We start from the raw sequence: 20970 nt of genomic DNA, 5'->3' as shown, positions 1-20970 counted from the left end.
ACGACTGTACCAATTTAATTAGTTCATATAACTGTCCAAAATTAAGTAATTTCATTATTATATGAAAGTACTATTAAATTTTTAAAATAAATAAACTTAAATTCAAAGATAATTAATAATTAAAACTTTATAAATATTTATATTTAACTTAATATAAATAATGTTATATATCAGTTTTATTAAAATGTAAACGAATAATATTCAAACAAAAAAGTTTTATGGAGACTGCTTTATTATAAAACTATAAGAATTTCAATTTTAGCTAAAAAAAAGAAAATAGAAAATAAATTTCATGGCCAAATTTCAAACGGGTCAGTTTTAAAAAAATTTAATTTTTTTCGTTCTTTTTTTTTTTTTTTTATAATCCCATTAGATTAAATATAAATACCCTTTTATAAAATTACTGCCTTATAACAACATTTAACAATCACCACAAAAATTTTTAGTATTTTAGCTAAATTAGATCAAAGATCCAAAACTTATATAATATATAAAAATAAGTGAATAATTTTAAAACGTAAACTGCTTTCAAAAATTTCAAAATGTAAAAAAATTTTCTAAAATTTTGAATTTAAAAAATATACACAATCATGTGTGTAGCTTTATGTATAAAATATAAAACAAAAAAAAAAAAAACAAAAAAAAAAAACAATTAAAAAATGTCATCATTAATTTTTTAAAATGATAAAAATGTTTTCATAAATGAAATATTTCAAAAAAGAAATACATATATAAAAATTCACATTTAGTTTAAATTCAAATTTAATATTATGCGGCAATCAATAATAACTTTCTTTTATAATATGGTAGAAACATCACTCTCCTTATTTTAATAATTTTAGCGAAAATTTAAGCTTTTTTTTAATGCTTATTTTAGTTAAATGTATATTAATATTTAATTTTATCAATAAATGTAATTAATAATTAAGAGAATGTAGAAATCACTTTTGAATTTTTTTTTTTATTATTATTATTTTTATTTTATTTTCGAATAATAATTAAAGTAAACGTCCATAGAATATTTAATTAAAATGAAATGTAGAAAAACAACAATATTTTGAAATGAAACACCTAAGTAATAATATTATAAAAACAATAATTTAAAGTAATAAATAAATGTATCAACATTTTTCAAATATAAATTCAATTTTTAAAAAAAAATATTAGGGTTTGATTTTCATTTGAAAAATTATTTTGTATTATCATTAAATAAGTTTCTGATTAAAAGTTTAATTACAAAATTAATAAATTGTTTAAAATATTTTTAATGATATTTTTGTCTGTAACATTTTCACAGGATAGATTACATTTTATTATTTACCAAAATTAATTTAATAATTTTGATAATCAATCCTTATGGTTTAAAATAAAAAATAAAACATTATTGCATTAATTTATCACTTTTTTGTGCAACAAAGTTGCAATATTTTTTTAATCATGTTATAAAAGTTTTGGTTTAAATTTTGTAAATTAACTTTTATGTTAATAATTTAATTTGCTATTAAGATGTGTTTTTTTTTTTTAATTACTCGTTTAATCAAGAAATGTGAAATATTATATTTTAATTATAAATGAAAAGTGAAAATAAAATTTAATTACAACCAAAATATTAGCATACAAATTTCCTCTTACAAAATCAACATTAATTGACATTAAAACATACAAAATAAAAAAGAAACAAAACTTAATAAAGCAAAATTAAAAATTCCAAATATATTTTATAAAAAATAAAAAATAAAAAAAAAAATAATATATAAGTTATGTAATGAAAAAAAAATTAAAAAATATAAAACAATAAAATATTCTAAACCAAAATCAAAATTTATTCTATTTACGTTTAAAAAAACAAAAAAAAATATTTATATTTTTATTTGCGATATGTGAAACACTTAAATATATACACAATTATATTACCTGTTCTATCCACGCTTAAAATATAATAAATAGCCTTCTCCAATAATTTAGATGTACCAAATAAAGTCTCTTTATTTTAATAAATTTCGAATTTATCCCAATTTTATGCTTAGACTCTTGCATACTTGTAAGATTGCATTTTATATTTCACTTTATAACGCTTATAAGCTTTAATGTATATAAATTATAAATAAAATTTTAACGAAATAAACTTTCTGTCATAACCACTTTAATTTTGTTTATTCAGATTTTTAAATATTGCAACAGAAAATTTTAATCAAATCCTAATCTTAAAAAATTTTTTAAATATTTTTTATTTACATTAAACCAATTAAGATCCAACTCAACAGTAAATTAGCCATTTTATTATGAGAAAGACCCTTTCCATTTCTGAACCTTTCTGAAATTATTGTGTTTTTTTTTTTATTATTTTTTTACATTTTTCACGAAATAGAATTTTATTTTGAAGAGTTAAGATTTTTTTGTTTAAAAGTAATTTTCTTTAAAAAACGAAAGTTTCTCGAATAAGTTTTTTTTTACTGTAAAAGTTTATTTTTAAAATATAACAAAAATAAGTTAAAAAAAAACCACAAAGAAAAAAAATTTAATTTTAAGATTTAATTTTTTTTTTTTTTAATAAACATATTTTTTAATAAATAACTTTAAAAGCTGTAAAATAGGATAAAATTTAGTTTTTCTTTTTATTATAATTCAAACGAATACGAACACAAATACAAAACTAAAAAAAAAAACAACAGTCTTTCTTTAAAATATACAGAAGAAAAAGAAAAAAGAATTTAAGAAATATTATTAAAAAATATTAATGAAACAAACAAATAAAATTTAAATAATAAAATATACTATTATATTTATATTAATAAACAATATAAATGTACATATATACCTTTTAAGAATAAAAAATATTTAATTATGATTATGGAGAAAAAAATGAATCCGTATTTGATTATGTGAAAATTTTTAAATATTATGAGAAAAGGAAAATTCGAAGGAATTATATAACAAAAAATCTCTTATGTTTCTACAAAAATAAAACAAACAAAAAAATTGTATTTATTTTGTTTTTATTTTAACTATTAAATTTGCTTTTATTTTTTACAATTAGGTCAAAACAAGCGATCCAACAGCTCTATTATGAAGTTTGGATGTATAGTAGTTAAAATATTTTTTAATATAAAATGAATCTTAGACATTTGTGATTGAAATTTGCAGATTTCACTGACCATATCTTATTATTTCTCGTAATTTTTGTAATTCCCATAGCTTATCAGATTAAATTTAGAACCGAATTGAAATTTTTAAGTTTGTCTTTGAATTTTTAAGTATGATTTGCTCACCATGATAAAAACTTCCCAATGTTTAAAAATAATTTCATTGGTGCTATATTTTTTAAATAACTTATTTTTTTTTATACCCATTATAATATTTATATTAAGTTTCTTAAAGGAACTTTTTTATTTTTAAATTAAAAAATGCAAAAAATTTATGCAACTTATCTTGAGTCAATCAGTAAAAAACGAACAAGCACTGAAAAGTTCTGTAAACGATTTTTTTGATTTTAACATAAAAATTTTGATGAAATTTTAAAATAATTTTGAAATTGGGCCAAATTCATCGAAAATTAAATTAGATTTGGAAAAAAGACAAAATCTCAAATATTTTCTAATAAGCGGAAATACAAAAGAGCAAAGCTCAAACTGCCATGGGCAAGTGGGAAAAAAAAACACAGTTATTTGTTGAGAACTCAATTTCCAGATATTTTATATGAAAATTGATTCGGAAAGAGCTCATTGAAAAGTATTCAATGTAAAATCCGTAATTAAATGAAACACGTATATTTCGGACTATTTTACTTTTGAAACTTTCCTATTCTATAAAATTTTATTAAGATACTCGTATTTTATTAAGATATTTATTTTGAAGAACCCGAAAAATATGACGCTAAGTGAAAATATTATTGCAAAATCACGTTTTTCCCCAAACAAAATCCTGTCAATGAGCATAAATTTTGTGATGTTCTATTAATTTTCTTATAAAAAAAACACGAAAGATTGGATCAGTATTGAGAATCATCAACGAATATCATTACATACATATATCAATAAACAACAGTGATATATTTATATGTCTAAAACATTATTTTTTCTCTTGTCCCGATATACGTAATATTTATATACATATATGAATTCGAAAACTGTATGTAGTTGATTGGTTTGTGGTATTTGTTACTAAATATAAACAAATAAATCTAATATTTTAATTCTCAAAAAAACAAATATTTCTTAACCATTAAATAGCAGCACTTGCTATTTCAATAAAAATGTAAAATTAAATTGGCTAACAAAAAACAAATAAAAATTGAATTTCTAAAATAAAAATTTAGTTAATAAAAAATAAAAATTTAATAAATATTAAATATGTTAACTATAAAAATGGAAATGTGAACCAGCAAACGAATTATTTAAAAATTAGAAAAAAAAGGAAGAAAATATTAAGATAATAAAATTAAAGAAAATTATAAATATTAGAAAGGATATTTTTGAAGTAGGGAGAAACAATTTTTTTTTTAATAAAAAATTCAAAAATTTATAAAAAATAAACTAAAAAAAAATATTTTTGTACGAAAATATAGTTATTTTTTATTGTATATGGACGCAAAGCAAAAATTATTGCATTAAGAATAAAGCAAAAAAAATATTATAATAATATAATTATCATACATAGTATTTACATAGTATATATTTAATTACATGAATGAATATAAGTTAAATATTCAGTCTGACTCTAAATTAAAATAAAATAACTAAGCCTACATTATATATTTACTCAATTTAACAAAAATATCACTGTTTCCCACTCAATGAAATTTCACTTACAAAATTCTATAGTACATGTAATATTATATTTTATATAATATTATTTCAAAATATATAATTATGCATATTTACAAAAGACAACATAACCAAATATATATGTAGATATATCAAAAATAAAAAAATCTATTGAACAAAAAATAAATATATTTATTAGCATAATATTTACTATCAATTTAATAAATATATTTAATATAAATACTTTCGTCATGAATTTATTATAAACAATTAGGGATGGAATCCCTGACATTCAAATTCTAGTAATATTACAGATTTCTAAATTTAACGATTTTATGTTAAATTTAGTGTAGTATAATAGGGTATTAATATTGTTTGGATGCTGGGATGTTTATAGGCATGTCAATTTTGATTTTGCATTCTCATGATAATACATTTTGCCTAAATATACATATGTATGTATGTAGTTGGAAAAATATCGTATATAATTTAAGTAAGAAAATAAGTCACAAAAGAATGAATTTATTACAATAAGTTTTGAAGTCTATTATAATTTTTTAAATAGTCGTATGCAAAGAAAAAGGTTAAATTATTACTTTTAAATTTTAATATTCGTAATTTTGGCAAAGAGAACGTAATTTTCTTAAAAATAAAGAACGATATTCAAACTTTAATATAAGTATGCTTTTAATATAATTATATTGCATACTTATAGGAAAAGCTAAAAACAGAAATAAATTAGCAGTTTTATTAAAATGCAGCTTTCATGAAGAAACTATCATTAATGGATGGAAGAGAAAAGAACGAAATATTATAAATATTTAAAGGCTATAGGTTTTATCTTTCAATTGCAAAATATAAAATTTTTCTTATGTTAAAGAGTTTCCAGCATAAGCCATTGATAGAGATAATTAATGAAAACATATTATTCTGAAATTATTATAAATTTCATTTGCTTCAGAGGCTGTTAAGAAAACGAACAACTTAGAAGTACGTACATATATTATTTAATTAGTTAACCGAATTCAATGCTGAGCTCACTAATATCCAGAAATATATGTATATATATTAAAAAAAATTATAAAAAAAATATAAAGTACACTCCTTGTTTAATTTCAATCCATACATTAAATAATCGGCTTCATATCCAGAGAAGTATTATGTTTGTACATTTGCTAAGAAAAGGAAATAAAAAAACTTGATGAAAAATATTGCATTTCAATACCCTATTAAAAGCTGATTATCGAAAATTTTATTGTAGTTTTAGGAAAACATTTAATAAATTTGAATATTATTATTATAATAAATCACTATGCTTTATTCAAATAAGTAAAGATAGCTTGTGTAATCTTAATGTTGCAATAAAGTAAAAAAAAAAGTACGTAGAAAAATGTAAAATTTATTAAATAGCGAAAATAAAATCAATTTTTTTTATAATTTTAAAAGTAATTAATAATTTATAAAATATTTTGGGATAATTTTGTAAAATTAACGTAAAAAATAGTATTGTAATTATGTATGTATTATTTTTATTATTAATAATATTGTAATTTATATATTTCTAGATTTTTTTCTGTTGCAAATAAAGATTAAAACATAATATTTAAATAAAAATAGAAATGATAAAATATTATTGGTTCTTAAAATAATGTAAGTGATTGAATTGATATAAAATAATATACTTGCTTCATTTTCGAAATCTTAATTTTACCATCTTAAGAACAGAGCTAATCAAATGATTAGAATGATGTAAACCTGTAAAAAAACTTAAGGTATTACAACCTGAGACAAACGGACTACTTTCGTTACTAGTAATAATGCGTTTATTAAAAATATTTGTTATAAAAAAATAAGCTTATAAAATTTTCAAAATTTTCTTTAAGAGCAATTTGAAAAAGTGCAAATATATTATATACATTTTTAATAATTAGTCAACATATAAGTATATAATTCATCAAAAGTAATATTTTCAAAAAAAATTAGAACGTCATTGTAGAATGTATTTTTTGTTCTCAGTCAGTTAGAAATAACACTCTTATTCCATAACATGTGAATATAATTATTGTACGTATACGCTTTAACAATTAATTTTCTTGTCGGTTTTCAATTGAAATGTGTCTTCGTTTTAAATTTTTTGAATTTTGCAATATCAATTTATGATAAACAACCTGAAACATCTATTAAGGCGCCATTAATGTATGACGATTTTTCTGACGCTAAGAATGCTACTACGTCAGCAACTTCTTCTGGTCGCCCAAACCGTTTCATTGCACAACGTTCCTTTACAATTTTCTTTACATCCTCAGGTAAATTTTCTGTCATTGGAGTTTCTATATACCCAGGCAATATGGCATTTACCCTTATATTAAATTTTCCAAATTCTTTTGCGGCAACTTGAGTTAAGGAAGCAACACCAGCCTTTGATGCAGCATAATTACATTGACCGACCGTATTTAATTTTGCCACAATACTAGATATATTTATAATTGTTCCAGAAATTTTATGTTCCACCATTGATTTTGCAAAATGTTGTGTTATTAAAAAAGTCCCCTTAAGATTTATTTTGTAAACATCATCGAATTCCGTTTCAGTCATTTTTAACAGATATGCATCACGTATTATTCCAGCAGAATTAACAACTATTTGTGGCGATCTTTTGTAATTTTTAATGGCATCATTTAAACATTTGTAAACGCTCTGATCTGAAGATACATCAACTTCTAAAGCTAAAGATTCTGGCCCTAATTCCGACGCTGTTAATTTTGCAGCTTCATAATTTTTATCAGCAACAATTACCTAGAATATATACATATATATTATTCAAATATGTAATATATTGTTTGATTTTAAATTCTGGTTGACTTAGCCGAACAACATTAATGTAAATTCAAAAAATAATTTTTTTTTAAATCTCAATTTGATGCACTCAAATTATAAGTAAGCAAATATAAGTATGTATGAATCCACCTAACTACTTATCTGTTAACATATAAGAAGGTAGGTATGTATTATCTATCTACCGCTATACTAGGTAGGTGGGTAGGATCTTATATTTTTTGTGAACCGTTTTTCAAATTAATACATACAGGCATTATTACAAAACCAAGAAAAAAGTGAACTTATTAAGATTTTGCATACCACAAAATAGTTTATAATTAATGTAAATATGTTTGTATGATTATGATTAACAAAATGTTCACATATAGCTAATAGTTTCTAAATATTTACATATCTAGATAGGTAGGTACCCACATACCTACTTATCTACAAATTTTCCTTTAGTAAACCGTAAACATGCATTAATACACGATAATGCTATGAATTAAGATTCTAAATATTAATTAGAACGATTATATCGTAATTATTCAAAAATAAACATTCATATTTAAAATTTGAATAATGAAAATATCACAACAAAAACTTTCTCTTTTAAATATTTAAACTAACCTTTGCACCTTCACGAGTTAGTGCCTGGCATACTGCTTTTCCAATCCCAGATCCTCCACCTAAATTAAACAAATATTTTTATTAATTATGTGCTAATTGAAAAATGTTATCAAAAATTTTTAATGTAAATATGATTATACAAAAGTATATTGGTACATTTACACATTCAATTTCATACCAGTTACTAAAGCTAAACGTCCGAAATGTCCTCTCATTTCTTAAATTTAAAAGCTTGTAATTAAAATTATCATACAAAATAAACTAACTTTAAGGTTGAAATAATTATTAATAAAATTAAAATTAGTAATATGAATTTAGAAAACGAGCAAAACAAAAAAAATAAAATTCTTAAAGTACAACATCCAAATCCAAAACAAGTAGATATGCACTTCGCTAAATGCTAACTGAAAAGCTATCGGAAGAGAACTTCAATTCTGATTCTGTTTTTGTATAGTAACCACATACTATTCTCCGTAAACTAATACGAAAACAGTAATTTAAAGCTAAATACAATATTATTTTATAGAAAAATTTTTTTGTTCCCTTATACTATCTATAGATAAATCAAAATAAATAAGTATGTACATAATATGTAAACTTTAATGTTTTATGTCAAAAATATTTGGGCCCGCAATGCAATTGTTTCGCATCATTACGTTTGTCATTTTCTCAATGTTGTCAATTCCAAAATGTGTTGCCATATGATTTGAAAAAATCTTCGTTAATCTTTTCAAATGTATAATAATTAAATATTAAAGCCCTGATTGTCTATTTAGCTATTTTACTCGGCAAGTGAGAGAAATTTCTTATGAGTATCATATACTTGTACAATGTAATTTTTGAGTGTGCAGAATTATTTCGTCTTGCGTATTTATACAAAATTTATTCACAATGTTTTTGGAAGTGAGACGTTCAGTCGATAATTTGAGAAATACAAAAATCCAACTGACAAAAAAAAAATTTTATTGGAAAAATGAAATATCTATTAGAAAAGTAAGTAAAAAAGCAAGATACACGATCAGGCTGTAAGTATGAAGTAAATCTAGGGTCATTTATTATTTTTGACAATTTTGGCAAAATTAATTTTTTTCTGTTTAGTTTAAAATGCTTTGCCATAGTAAACCTAAATAAAAAATATCATGTCGTTCTTGATTTAGAATTGTTTTTTTCGTACTTACGAAACCAGCAAGAGCAAACAGAGTGCGATAATAGAGGCCATTGAGAAAAGAGTTATGGGTTGGCTTTTTGCGTCTTTTTAACATAATGTCAGATTAATTTTTATTTGTTTTGAGTATAATTGTATGTATGTTGTTTTAAAAGCACTGCTATTTAAATCAAAATACTCAAATTTTCGAAAAACATATTGCATAAATGAAAAAATAATATCAGTTGCAAAAATAATACTATTTAGGGAAAAAGACAGATAATTTTATGTATAATCAAAAGGAAAAACTATTTTGTTGGGCAAGAATAATACACGAGTGCGTCGGTGAATTGATGTTTAAAAGCGTCTAACAATTTAGCAAAATTTGATAAATTCGTAATAGTACGTATTTTGTTTATAAATAAATTCAATAAATCAAAAAGAAAATGTCAAAAATTAAAACAACAAAAACTTACAGCAAAAATATCACTTATTATAATTTAATATTTTGATTTGCCTTGTTTTGTGTTAAGGTTAGTCAATTAATATTTCTGACATTGGACAACATGACTAAAATTTATATTTTACATGATTAAAATTTATATTCGACATGAGGAAACATCAGTTTCCAGTAGTCACAGTCATTGCAGAAGTAATAGCTGTCAAAAAAACTGTTTATAACTGTTTAAAAGTTTTTGACAATTTTTAACGCACTGCAGCATAAACTTGTTTTATGACATACACTTGTGTAAACTTTTAAAAGTTTTCATTTGAAATTTTTCAATTGTGTTGTGTTTACGCAAAGAGTTCAAAATTTTTATAAGGAAAATTTTAGTTGTTTTTCAATGTCTGTACCTACTCGTTTGAAATTGTAAAGTAATTAAATCTGTTATAAGATACGGCATTTTAAAAAAATTGAACAGTAATTAAACAAGTTTACCACAAAATTAAGCTAAACTTAAAATAAAATAATGGCACAAAAAGCAATGCAAATTAATTCTGTGGAAGATGTTACTAAATCTGTGAAAATTCCAATACTAGAATCATGCATAGAATTACCTATTGAAGAAGAAACCCTTATCGAACTTACGCAGAAGGCAAAAGATTGGGCAATTATGCACGGTGCAGGTATGCGTTCCAAGACTAATTTCAGTTCAGATTCGTTAAATGTAAGTATATAACTATATACATATATATAGAAGTTATGAAGAAATAAGAAAATAATAATTATATTAAATCTGCTTTGTTCAATAGTTTGCACCGTTTATCTTAACACCTTGTTCATTTCCAAGAAAACAATTTGAAAAGGCCGTAAGTTTAATTATTTTAAGTTTAGTTTTTAGTTTAGTTAAACAAGTGAATGATTTTAGCTTAAAATTCAAACTGTTTTAAATGAATTAACACATTCCATTGCACATGATGAGGAATTTTTAAAGAAAACTTTAGCAGAAACAATAAAGGTGGATGAATTTACAGGGAACTTATACAAAATATATGAAAAAATTCTAAGTGAAGGCATAAGTCAGGTAAGGTTGATCAAGAGGCAAAGCCATTTTGCTGGGCAAGTATAATATTCTCATGTAGATAAAACAAAATATAAGAATAGTGGTTAAAAAAAAACATTCAATCATTATTAAAACACGGTGAATGGTTCTTAAGGTGATAATGGTTTTCAAGATTTTAAAAAACAAAATACAATGTATATATGTATGTTCACAAGCTCACGTCATTATCATTATTGTAAAAAATGCTTAAATTATTTTGTTGATTATCTTAAAAAGTTAAATTTTAATATTTAAACACAAAAATGTTTCACATACTTATTCAGCAGAAATTTTAATGGTTATCATTTAAATCAGTTTCTAAAAGCTATACATAATAGTTACATTTATTTTCTTTGTATAAAGATCTGATTAAACAATTATGTATAAGTACTATATGTGCACATGTAGATAAATATTTGTAAATATATTTCGCACATCTCATGTAAATTAATCTTAACTAGTTGATAAGATAAAATTTTATTAAAAAGTTTTTATATTTTTTTCGAATGAAATTAATAGGAAATATACTTCCCTACGGTGTCGTAATTAGCTTTTTTCCATTTAAACATTCTATGTTGAGAAGTTTTTATTTAAATTTAAGATATTCTAAGATTGGTATAACATGAATTAGATTTCATATTGATGCCGTGTTATAAAAATTTTTTCGTTTAATTGTCATTAATTGCCTGCAAGATGAATTTCGTTCTTAAAGTGTGCATTTATACATCCACGTTAATGTGGTATATTCATAAAATATGGTTCTCTATACGGATGGTGTTTATTTAAAAGACGTTTATTGTCGACAATTTTTTTTCTTTGCAAATTAAGGAGTTCGATTGATGCTACAAATAAATGTGAAAATATAAAGAATTTAATTTTTTAAATTATTATCTAACATAAACATACACATACATAAATATTCACGTTTTTGAAAAAGAGTTCTTCTAAGCAAAGTTTAAATTTCTGTTAATCATCGGTCGTCAAGTTAACTATTATCTGGAAATATTTAAATAACACACAATTGCCTATTTTTTAAATAATGAGCTAAGGGTACATATATTAAAAATTTATAAATTTTACATGAAATTATATTATTATTTAGGTATATACCTATGTATATCTGTTCGAAATTTGAAAATGAATATTATTTTTGTTAGCCGACAAGATCAACATGCCATATTTTTATTAAATAACCTGCATTACTTAATATGAAAATCAAATAATATGTATTGTAAAAAAATCTAGTTCTCAATAGTTCCACATAAAAATAAACTAACGTTGAGTCCTGCTTTTATCATTCACCGTAAAAATATTTTTATTCTTACGTACATACATATATAATAAAAGGATTTTTCATAATGTTGCGAATTAAAATACTTTGAAAACTTCATTTTTGAATTATTAAATAATTAGTGTAGTAGATAATTAATGAAAATTTGCACATAAAGTTAACCAATAGCACAAATTGTCTTCATGTTTTATATTTTTACTTTTTAATTGATATTTTTTCGGTTTATGCGTTACTAAATCTTTCTTATTTTTTTAACATTTTGAAAATGAAAATGACGAAAGTATTTTGCCTTATATTTTCAAATAATTTGCTACTATAATGAATAACATTTCAAACTAAAATATGTAAGCAAATGTTACATTCTTATATACATGTACGCACATACATAATGTATATTAAGTGTTATATGTATATAATTATATAATATGAATATGCATTTATTCGTTTCGCAGAATTAATTTGTTCTTATTAAAATACTATAAAATAAGCTATTTGTGAAGTCAAAAATTATTGTCTGCATATTAAATTTTATACTTGCTACAGCATACAACATTCATTTTTATATATTTGTATGTAAATATCAGTTCAAGATCATAATACGGTTCAATGATTTCTTTAATTTTAATAATTATACTTTTAATTTACTATAATCATTATTCTCAAATTATTAATGTGCTTGTCAAATTTCATAAATAAAAATTTTATTTGCACAAAATGATAAAATTATTAAAATTATCAAATTTGAAATTTTATTTTAAATTTGATTCTGTGGTTAAACAAAGTACTAAAAAAAACCAAAACAGAAAAAAAAATTGTTTGTCTAAATTATTAATTTAGCCAATATCATTGGGATTACTCCGTTCCGATCTGATGCTGGAATCAAGATGTCATGGTAGCATTGAAAATGCAAATAAATCATTATGTGATTATGACTGGAAGCAAGTTGAATTAAATACAATAGCGTCTGGCTTTGGCCATTTAGGACCAATCAGTAAAAGTATACAGAGGTGCACATAACATTTTTATGATTATATATTTTTTATTAATAATTGTTAGTTCACTTTTTTTTATTTTAATTTTAAATTATATTATTTAATTAAATTTTATTTTAATTGTATTATTTTGAAAATTAATATTATTAGGCATACAAATTTGGAAATTACAAAATTAGCTACTGTTGAGTATTGGTAATATTTATCCTCTTATGTTTTTTATATCTTAATTTCCAGCGAATTAAAAAATCGCTTTTTTATAATCAATTTGGAATTTTTTTAATTTTCTGATTTCCATTACATGATTCTAATTTCATACATACTTCAAAGTAATATAAAAAAATTTGTTATAATTTAGAAAATTCAAGAAATACTAATGGGCTTTTTAACATCAAAATTTACTTTTGTTTTGCATTTTGATGAGCAAAAAATCACAATCCCTACAAATGTCAATATTTTTAAAAAATAAGGCAAGGTAACATAAATCTTCTTACTTTTTTTGTAAGAATAACGTAGTTTTACTCCTTCAAACTTAGCGCATAATAAAAATTTATTTTTTTAAATTTTATCGTGTTGTCTGTGATTTGATTTCACTTTGAAATTTTGATAAACACTACTAAAATCAATCATACTTTCTGCAAAATGCACTAACACTCAAAAAAAAAAACAAGTTGACTTCAAATCTTTAATTTGGTAGATGTTCTTATGATTTCATTGCATAATGCTATTTTATCGTCTTTCAGTTCCTTATTTTGCGAACCATGTCTCAAACAATTTGTTAAGATTTTATTATATTTTGTATTTTCCAAATTTCTTACAATATGAATTTATTTAATTTGAAATAACAACAAAATCATTATTGCATAATGTTCATGAAATTTGGTTTGAAAAATTCAGGCTAACATTAATTTATATTGAAGTACATATTATTTAAGCATGGATTTTTTCTTATTGCTTTAACAATTAAATTTTTACCATTTACATTTTTTTCATAGTCATTCTTAGTTTTATTTTAATTTCAGTTTTTTTATGTGTGTAATAATCATTAATTTTCATAAGCATCTCAATATGTTTTGTAATAAAAAATTGTTTTGTAAAAAATATTGTTTTTTTTTTATAATCTAGTGATTATGGTTGTTAAATGAATGTATAATTTTGAATGCTCTTAAATTTTCAAAATGTGATTTATTCAACAATTTACTATTGGTTAATAAAATATGCTAAAAGGCGTTATTAAAATAAAATAAAATAAAATATAAAGACAATGAGTTCGCAATTTTTCAATTTATTACTTGGTAATTTAATATTTATGAAATTTCATATAATACTTTTTTAATTTTTGTGACAAAAATTTCAAAATAATTATGTACTTTATTTTACAACTTTTAAAGTGGTTTAATCCTTGTTAAAAAGATTGTAATAGAATATAAATGTGAATTATATTTATGGGGAACAAATTCGAATTATTGAAATTGCATCAATTTTATGTTGAAAAATACTAAAATCCGCACTAACTTGCTATAATATAACTGACTATAGTTGAACAAAAAAATTTTTTAATGATTTTTGTTCAATTAGAGGACAAAATTATAAAGAGCATTATTAAAATTATTAATTTTGAAAAAATTGTTTAGTTTTTAGTTAGCAACGTAAATCACTAGAATTACATATGACATTCAATTGGTTTAACAAAAAATTCAAAATTAAATTAAATAATACAAAAAGAATTAGGAATAAAATCATAAAAATTAAATTGGAAAATAGAAAGCAAAAATCGCCAAGTCAAAAAATAAACATTATTTTTTTTTTGTTTTTTTTTTTAAACGAAGTTCATTGTAAATTTATCATCTTAAGAGCCATTTTATTTTCTTTATCATTGTTACTTTTTATTTTTCTAATATTTATAACATAATAATAATTAATTTAATATTTTATATTTTGATTTTTTTCATATATTATATAACAACATCCATAAAACTCGAATCGAATTCTCTATATATGTTTTATATTTAAATAAAATTTCATTGAATTAAAATAAAAGAATTGTATGTATATTCCGATCAGGAAAATTTTTTAAATTAACTTTAAAAAACAAATGTAATACGACGCGTATATATGTATATATATATATATGGATTATGTATAAATTTAAAATTATGCTAAATACGTTACCCAATGTATTCATAGATGCTTATTTGTAGTGATTGGGTATTTTCCGAATAAAATATAAATTTTAAACAAAATTGGAAATTTTATACTGAAAACCACAACACTTTCGAATAATATTCTATTACTTTCAAGTGTAGAGTCTAATAAAATATCGGCGTATTTCTAATACTTATACATATACATATATATATATATATACATATTACGCACTTATTTGTAGATTACTTTTGTTTTAAGTGACAAAATTATTTAAATAAAATTAAATTAATTAAAGTAGTGACAATCAACTCATTCATCAAGAAGAAAAAAAAACAAAAAAAAAACAAACCATCCTTATTGTTTTGCAGGATACTATTTCTGTTGGCATCTTAAGATCAGACTACTTGGCACAAAGTTTTGAAGATAATAATATTAAGCAGGTGGAAATTAATACTGTTGCATCTAGTTTTGGTGGGATATCCACCTATATGAAACCTCTACAGAGGTACAATAAAAGAATTTTTACGTGTTTTTTTTTCTTACAAAATATATTTAAGAATTTTTTTTTTTATTTTTTTTTTCCTTTACTCTAGATTTTACTTCCTTAGCAAAATTTATAATTAAATTATTTTATTTGATACATTTTTAAAAAAAAATATTATCTTTTTTTTAATAGTTTTAATTTGAAATCCTTTAAAAGAAGAGTTTTTTAACTTAAATTACATTACAAACAAATTTTAAAACTTACATTTGTGTACATAACTTACTTAATGAATTTGAATGTTAATTAGATTCATGATTGTTTTTTTAAGATATTTGTATGTATATATATATATCGCTTGTTTGCTGCAAGAATGGCATTCCTCGAAATGAAATTTTCAGATATTTGAGAGAAAAACTAGTTTTAAAGTTTTAGGCTTCAATTTATTTTCTCGCCCAAATATTATTTTATAATTTATTGAAAAACGACAATTTTTAAGCTATAGAAATGGCATATTTGTACAAAAGAGGCTTTGTTTTAAGGGCTTATTTCTGTATAAATAACGTACAAATTGTATTTTTTGAGTTATGTTTGTCAACATACAGGCAAACAAGCAATATATGTAAATTTTTATAAAACTATTACACGTTTTACTATTTTATATCTTTACCATGAAATTTACAATTATTTTAAAATAATATTAATGATTAATTTTTGTTAACGAGTTAAAAGAGAAATAGACATGAAAATCAACGTTCTTAGCTAATACTTGATTTATTTTAATAATTAATTTAATTCTAATATTATGTAAATTAATTAGTTTTATTTTAATAAATCATTCAAGATAACTCTGATTGCCTTCATTTATAACTTTCATATTACAATGCTAGTTTCATTCTATATAACTAGCTATACTTGAAAATATTTTTTTTTCTTTAAATAAATTAAAATAAATAAATTATCCAAAATGAATTATATAATTTAATAATATTATTAAAAATGTATCTAAAATTTTTTTTTATAAAATTTAAATAGGTATAGTTTTTTTTTATTTATTATTTACATAGTTTTTTCCTCAAAAAATATATAAATAAATCAAAATGAAAATATATTTAGAACTTACAGTAAAAAACAAAACGAGTTTTTTTAAATTGTTTTTAATAATCTGAGAAATTTAATTTATAATTTAATTTTGAATTTTATGTTTATACCTTTAAAATGTGTTTTTTGATCAGTGTGCAAAAAATTTTGAAATATTTTTAATTTTTCTTTTTTTATTTTATTTTGTTTTAGTAGAAAATAACAATTGTAAAATTGTGAAAACATTCATTTAATTAAATAAAATAACAAATATTCTTGTAATTTTTTTTGCTTTAATTTTTATTAAGAACATGAACAAAATATTAATAATTATTTGTATTTTAATTAGATAGATATTAAATTCTAACATATTGCGTGCTTATGCATTAAAAAATTAAAAGTTATTTGCTGAAACTGATTTTAATTTATTTTAATAAATAATCATTTTTGATTTTAAAATTATTTAAGAAAAGCGTTTCAGAATCATGCAAAATGTTAGTTTTATTTATGTTTATTAATGTAATATTATTATATTTAATAGTTAATATGGTATTCAATAATTTATATAGTTTCGAACTATATTTGCTTTATTAAACATACTTCTTTATTTTATCTAATAATTAACAAGTTGAACATTATAAAAATATTTAAAATGATTGAGTATATTAGAACTTTGGTGTATATGAGAAATAAATTACAATAGAATAAAATTAATTTTTAAATAATATAAAATTAAATAGAATGCGAAAAATTAAGTACATATTTGTTAATTATATTTAAAAAATTATTTTGAATTGCTCATTCATAATGAATATTAGAATTTCAAACGTGTCATGTAAAATTTGTATGTAAACAAAAAGATTTATTTTATAAACATACACGGCATAAATCAATGTTAAAGTAAAAAAAAAGTATAATTAGTAAGTGGAAGGGTCCTTTTTATTGTAAGATGTATATTAAAATACTTTTAGCTTCAATAAAATTATATTTAAATTTCATATTTTACAAAATAAATTATATTTTATATTTAAAATTCAATGTACATCGTAGGGGTAATAATTCTATATAAATGATATGTTTATTTTAAAACTTATTTCTTCCCCGCTCCTTTCTATTTGTATTCAGGAATAGGCGAGATCAAGTTAGATTTTTTTTATTTTTTGTATTAACGTTTTTCATATACACCAAAGCACTTTTTCAAGAATTATTTCAAGAAAGTCTATGTAAATATTTTTTGCAATCCGCCTTACCATACAATAAGTCTAAATTAATCTTATTGACTATATTTAGAAAAAGTTTTTTATAAACATAGAAATATTTTATAATATTTCTAAATCGAATTTTTACATTCGAGTGATTTTGGAAAATGTAAAAAATTTTTTTGCATAAATTTTAAGAAGTTAAGAATGCAACACTGGACAATTTTAAATTAAATTAAGCTTTTGTTGTAAATCTCTGTACAACGCGAAGCAAGATCAAATGTGAAAATATATTTTAATTGGATGTAATATTATTATTAATGTAAATAATGTGTAAAAATTAAAATTAGAATATAAATTTTGTATTCGACTTCAACTTTTTCTAATTTGATCGCTATCAAATAATATTTGATTGACTTTTTCTAGTCATAAATTATTTTTAAAGAAAAAATTCAAAAGTTTATTTTAACAAATAATTAAAATTTAGTAATTTATTAAAACAAAGGTTTTTATTTGTTGGTTCGGTACCTCAAATATAAAATAAGAATTAGTAGTTCCCTATTTTTTTGATGAAATATTCAAGAAATACTTTTTGAAGAAAATAATTATTTTTATTAAACTCATTTAGAAAACTGCTTTTAACTTTATTCTTTATTTTAAAATTTTTATAATTTTATTATTTAATTATATTTGAATATTTTTCTAATTATTCTAATCTGCTTTATATATGAATAGAATATTGTATTACATTCCAGATTGCGATAATTAAAAAATATTAATTAATTTTATAATATTTCAGTTATGTTCTGGCAGAGTTGGGCGCATATGACAAACTTGTTAATGTAAGAAATACATAATTCATTTGTTAAAAGCATTTTATGTAAATTTTTAAAAATTATTTTGTATTTTAGTTACCTGAAAATAATGCATTATTTGGAATATGTAATGCCATGATTAAAGCATGGGAAATATATGGAAATGATGAAGCCGTAATATTATTTATTATTGAAGACATTTCATACAACATTTGTGATCAAGTATGTAAAATCAATTTTATTTTATCTAGGAAATGCTATTCATGCTGTTATATTAGAAAATTATATTATTAGCATATTGGAAATAATTCGTTATAAAAATAAAGAATTCTCTTTAATAATTCTCTTTTCTCATTCTCTTCATTCTTCCAAAAAATAAATGGTCAATTATTTAATTTTCAATTTTATTCTTACAGCGTTTTCATGAATTCGAAATAAGACAAATGAATCCTAAAATTAAGGTTATACGCAAAACTTTAACGCAAATTTATAACCAGTCAAAACTTGGTCCAAATAAAGAATTAATAGTGTAAGTATAATTTTTTATGGATAAAAATTCCGAAAAGTAATAAAATGATTAAAAATTTTTTAGAGGAGGACATCATATAAGTGTAGTTTATTTTCGAGCTGGTTATGAACCAGGACATTATCCATCACAAAATGAATGGGATGCTCGCCTTTTAATAGAACGTTCAAAAGCAATAAAATGTCCCACAATTTACTACCATTTAGCTGGAACAAAAAAAGTACAACAGGCATTGTCAGAGCCAGGGATGGTTGAACGTTTTATTAAAGATCCAGCAACAGTAGCGGAAGTAAGAAATATTTTTACTGGTCTTTACCCATTGGATGATACAAATGAAGGCAATGCTGCTTATGTATTAGCAATGCAAGATCCTGAAAGGTAAATGTAAAGATAAATGTTGTTTAAAGTTTTATTATAATAAATTTTTAATTTTACATATTTAGATTCGTTTTGAAACCACAGAGAGAGGGAGGCGGTAACAATGTTTACGGTTTGGATATTCCTGACGCGCTTAAGGTATTTCGCTTATTATCTTTTGCAACTTTGATATATATATATATATATTTTGTTTCTAGAAAATGAGTAAAACGGAACGTAAAGCATGGATATTAATGGATCGCATTTTGCCACCAATTTCAAAAGGTTATATGATTAGGCCTGGTGGTCCAATACCTCCACCAATTGTTGACTTAGTTTCAGAATTAGGAATTTTCGGTGCTATTATTGGTGATGCAAAAAGTATCAAAATCAATTATATGGCAGGTCATATGTTCCGAACAAAAATTTCAACTGCTAATGAAGGTGGTGTCGCAGCTGGCTTGGGTGCTTTAGATAGTCCATATATGGTTGATTAAAAATAAAAAAAAAAAATTATTGTATATATTTGTATAAAGTGCTCTTAAAAATTTTCATTTTTACAATATTGTTGCTTTTATACTTTTTTTTATAATACTTTTGAATCTAGAAAAAAATCCATTTGGATATTACTTTCAAATAAAAATGCATTCAGTGTACATATTTCTAAATCAAGTGTATATAATAGAATAAATATGCAAAATTAATAGAAAGTGAATTTTTGTTTGAAGTAATACATTTTGATGTACGCAATTCGGTTTTTATTTTGATAAATTAAAAAATAGTCTTTTAACTAGAACTTTGAAATTTTAAAATATTTGTTTAAGTATTTCTAATGGAATAGATATTCTACATATTTAAAGTTGATTTCCCAGAATTGCATCAAATGTATCGCAGCAAGAATCTATGAACAGCAAATCAATTTATACAAAACTTTTTACTCTACCATTTTAATTGAATGAAAAACACATAAAAATAAAATTTTGTACCACAATCAATATATTTCAGGATGTGTTAAAAATCAAATGGAAACAGAGTGTATGACATTGGCCATATTCCGTAATACAAAAAAAAATACATATGTTAGGTCGTTTTAAAAACAAACTTTCATAAAAATTTTTAATTAGAATTGAAATATTCTATAATTTACGAAATTTAATTCTTTTGGTATTTTACAATTAATTTT

The 20970-nt window shown here is 21.8% G+C and overlaps 2 protein-coding genes across 5 annotated transcripts; one reads left to right on the top strand and one right to left on the bottom strand.

Moving 5' to 3' along the window:
- Positions 1–6743: 6743 nt before the first annotated feature.
- Positions 6744–8786, bottom strand: LOC129618987 (estradiol 17-beta-dehydrogenase 8). Its single transcript, XM_055534031.1, has 3 exons — positions 8389–8786; positions 8211–8269; positions 6744–7559 (listed from the first exon to the last, which is right to left on the bottom strand). Exons 1-3 carry the CDS (start codon positions 8423–8425, stop codon positions 6918–6920), a joined length of 738 nt encoding a protein of 245 aa, XP_055390006.1. The 5' UTR covers positions 8426–8786; the 3' UTR covers positions 6744–6917.
- Positions 8787–10150: 1364 nt separating this feature from the next.
- LOC129618701 (glutathione synthetase-like) lies at positions 10151–20455 on the top strand. 4 transcript variants are annotated; one of them, XM_055533633.1, is made up of 11 exons: positions 10160–10523; positions 10609–10665; positions 10725–10880; positions 13027–13075; positions 15753–15834; positions 18889–18931; positions 19001–19126; positions 19321–19433; positions 19497–19808; positions 19874–19946; positions 20006–20455. In XM_055533633.1, the coding sequence occupies exons 1-11, from the start codon at positions 10326–10328 to the stop codon at positions 20282–20284; spliced, it is 1488 nt and encodes a 495-aa protein (XP_055389608.1). In that variant the 5' UTR covers positions 10160–10325; the 3' UTR covers positions 20285–20455. The 4 variants fall into 4 exon arrangements, 3 of the variants coding, with proteins under 3 accessions (XP_055389608.1, XP_055389607.1, XP_055389606.1); XM_055533632.1 differs by lacking the exon at positions 15753–15834 and having other exon boundaries at positions 13027–13196; XM_055533631.1 differs by lacking the exon at positions 13027–13075 and having other exon boundaries at positions 10164–10523; positions 15698–15834.
- The last annotated feature ends 515 nt before the right edge of the window (positions 20456–20970 follow it).

Source organism: Condylostylus longicornis, unplaced genomic scaffold (assembly GCF_029603195.1).
Source record: "Condylostylus longicornis isolate FDR11 unplaced genomic scaffold, ASM2960319v2 ptg000010l, whole genome shotgun sequence".
Classification (NCBI taxonomy): Eukaryota; Metazoa; Arthropoda; class Insecta; order Diptera; family Dolichopodidae; genus Condylostylus; species Condylostylus longicornis.
This window is presented reverse-complemented; position numbering and strand designations above follow the sequence as displayed.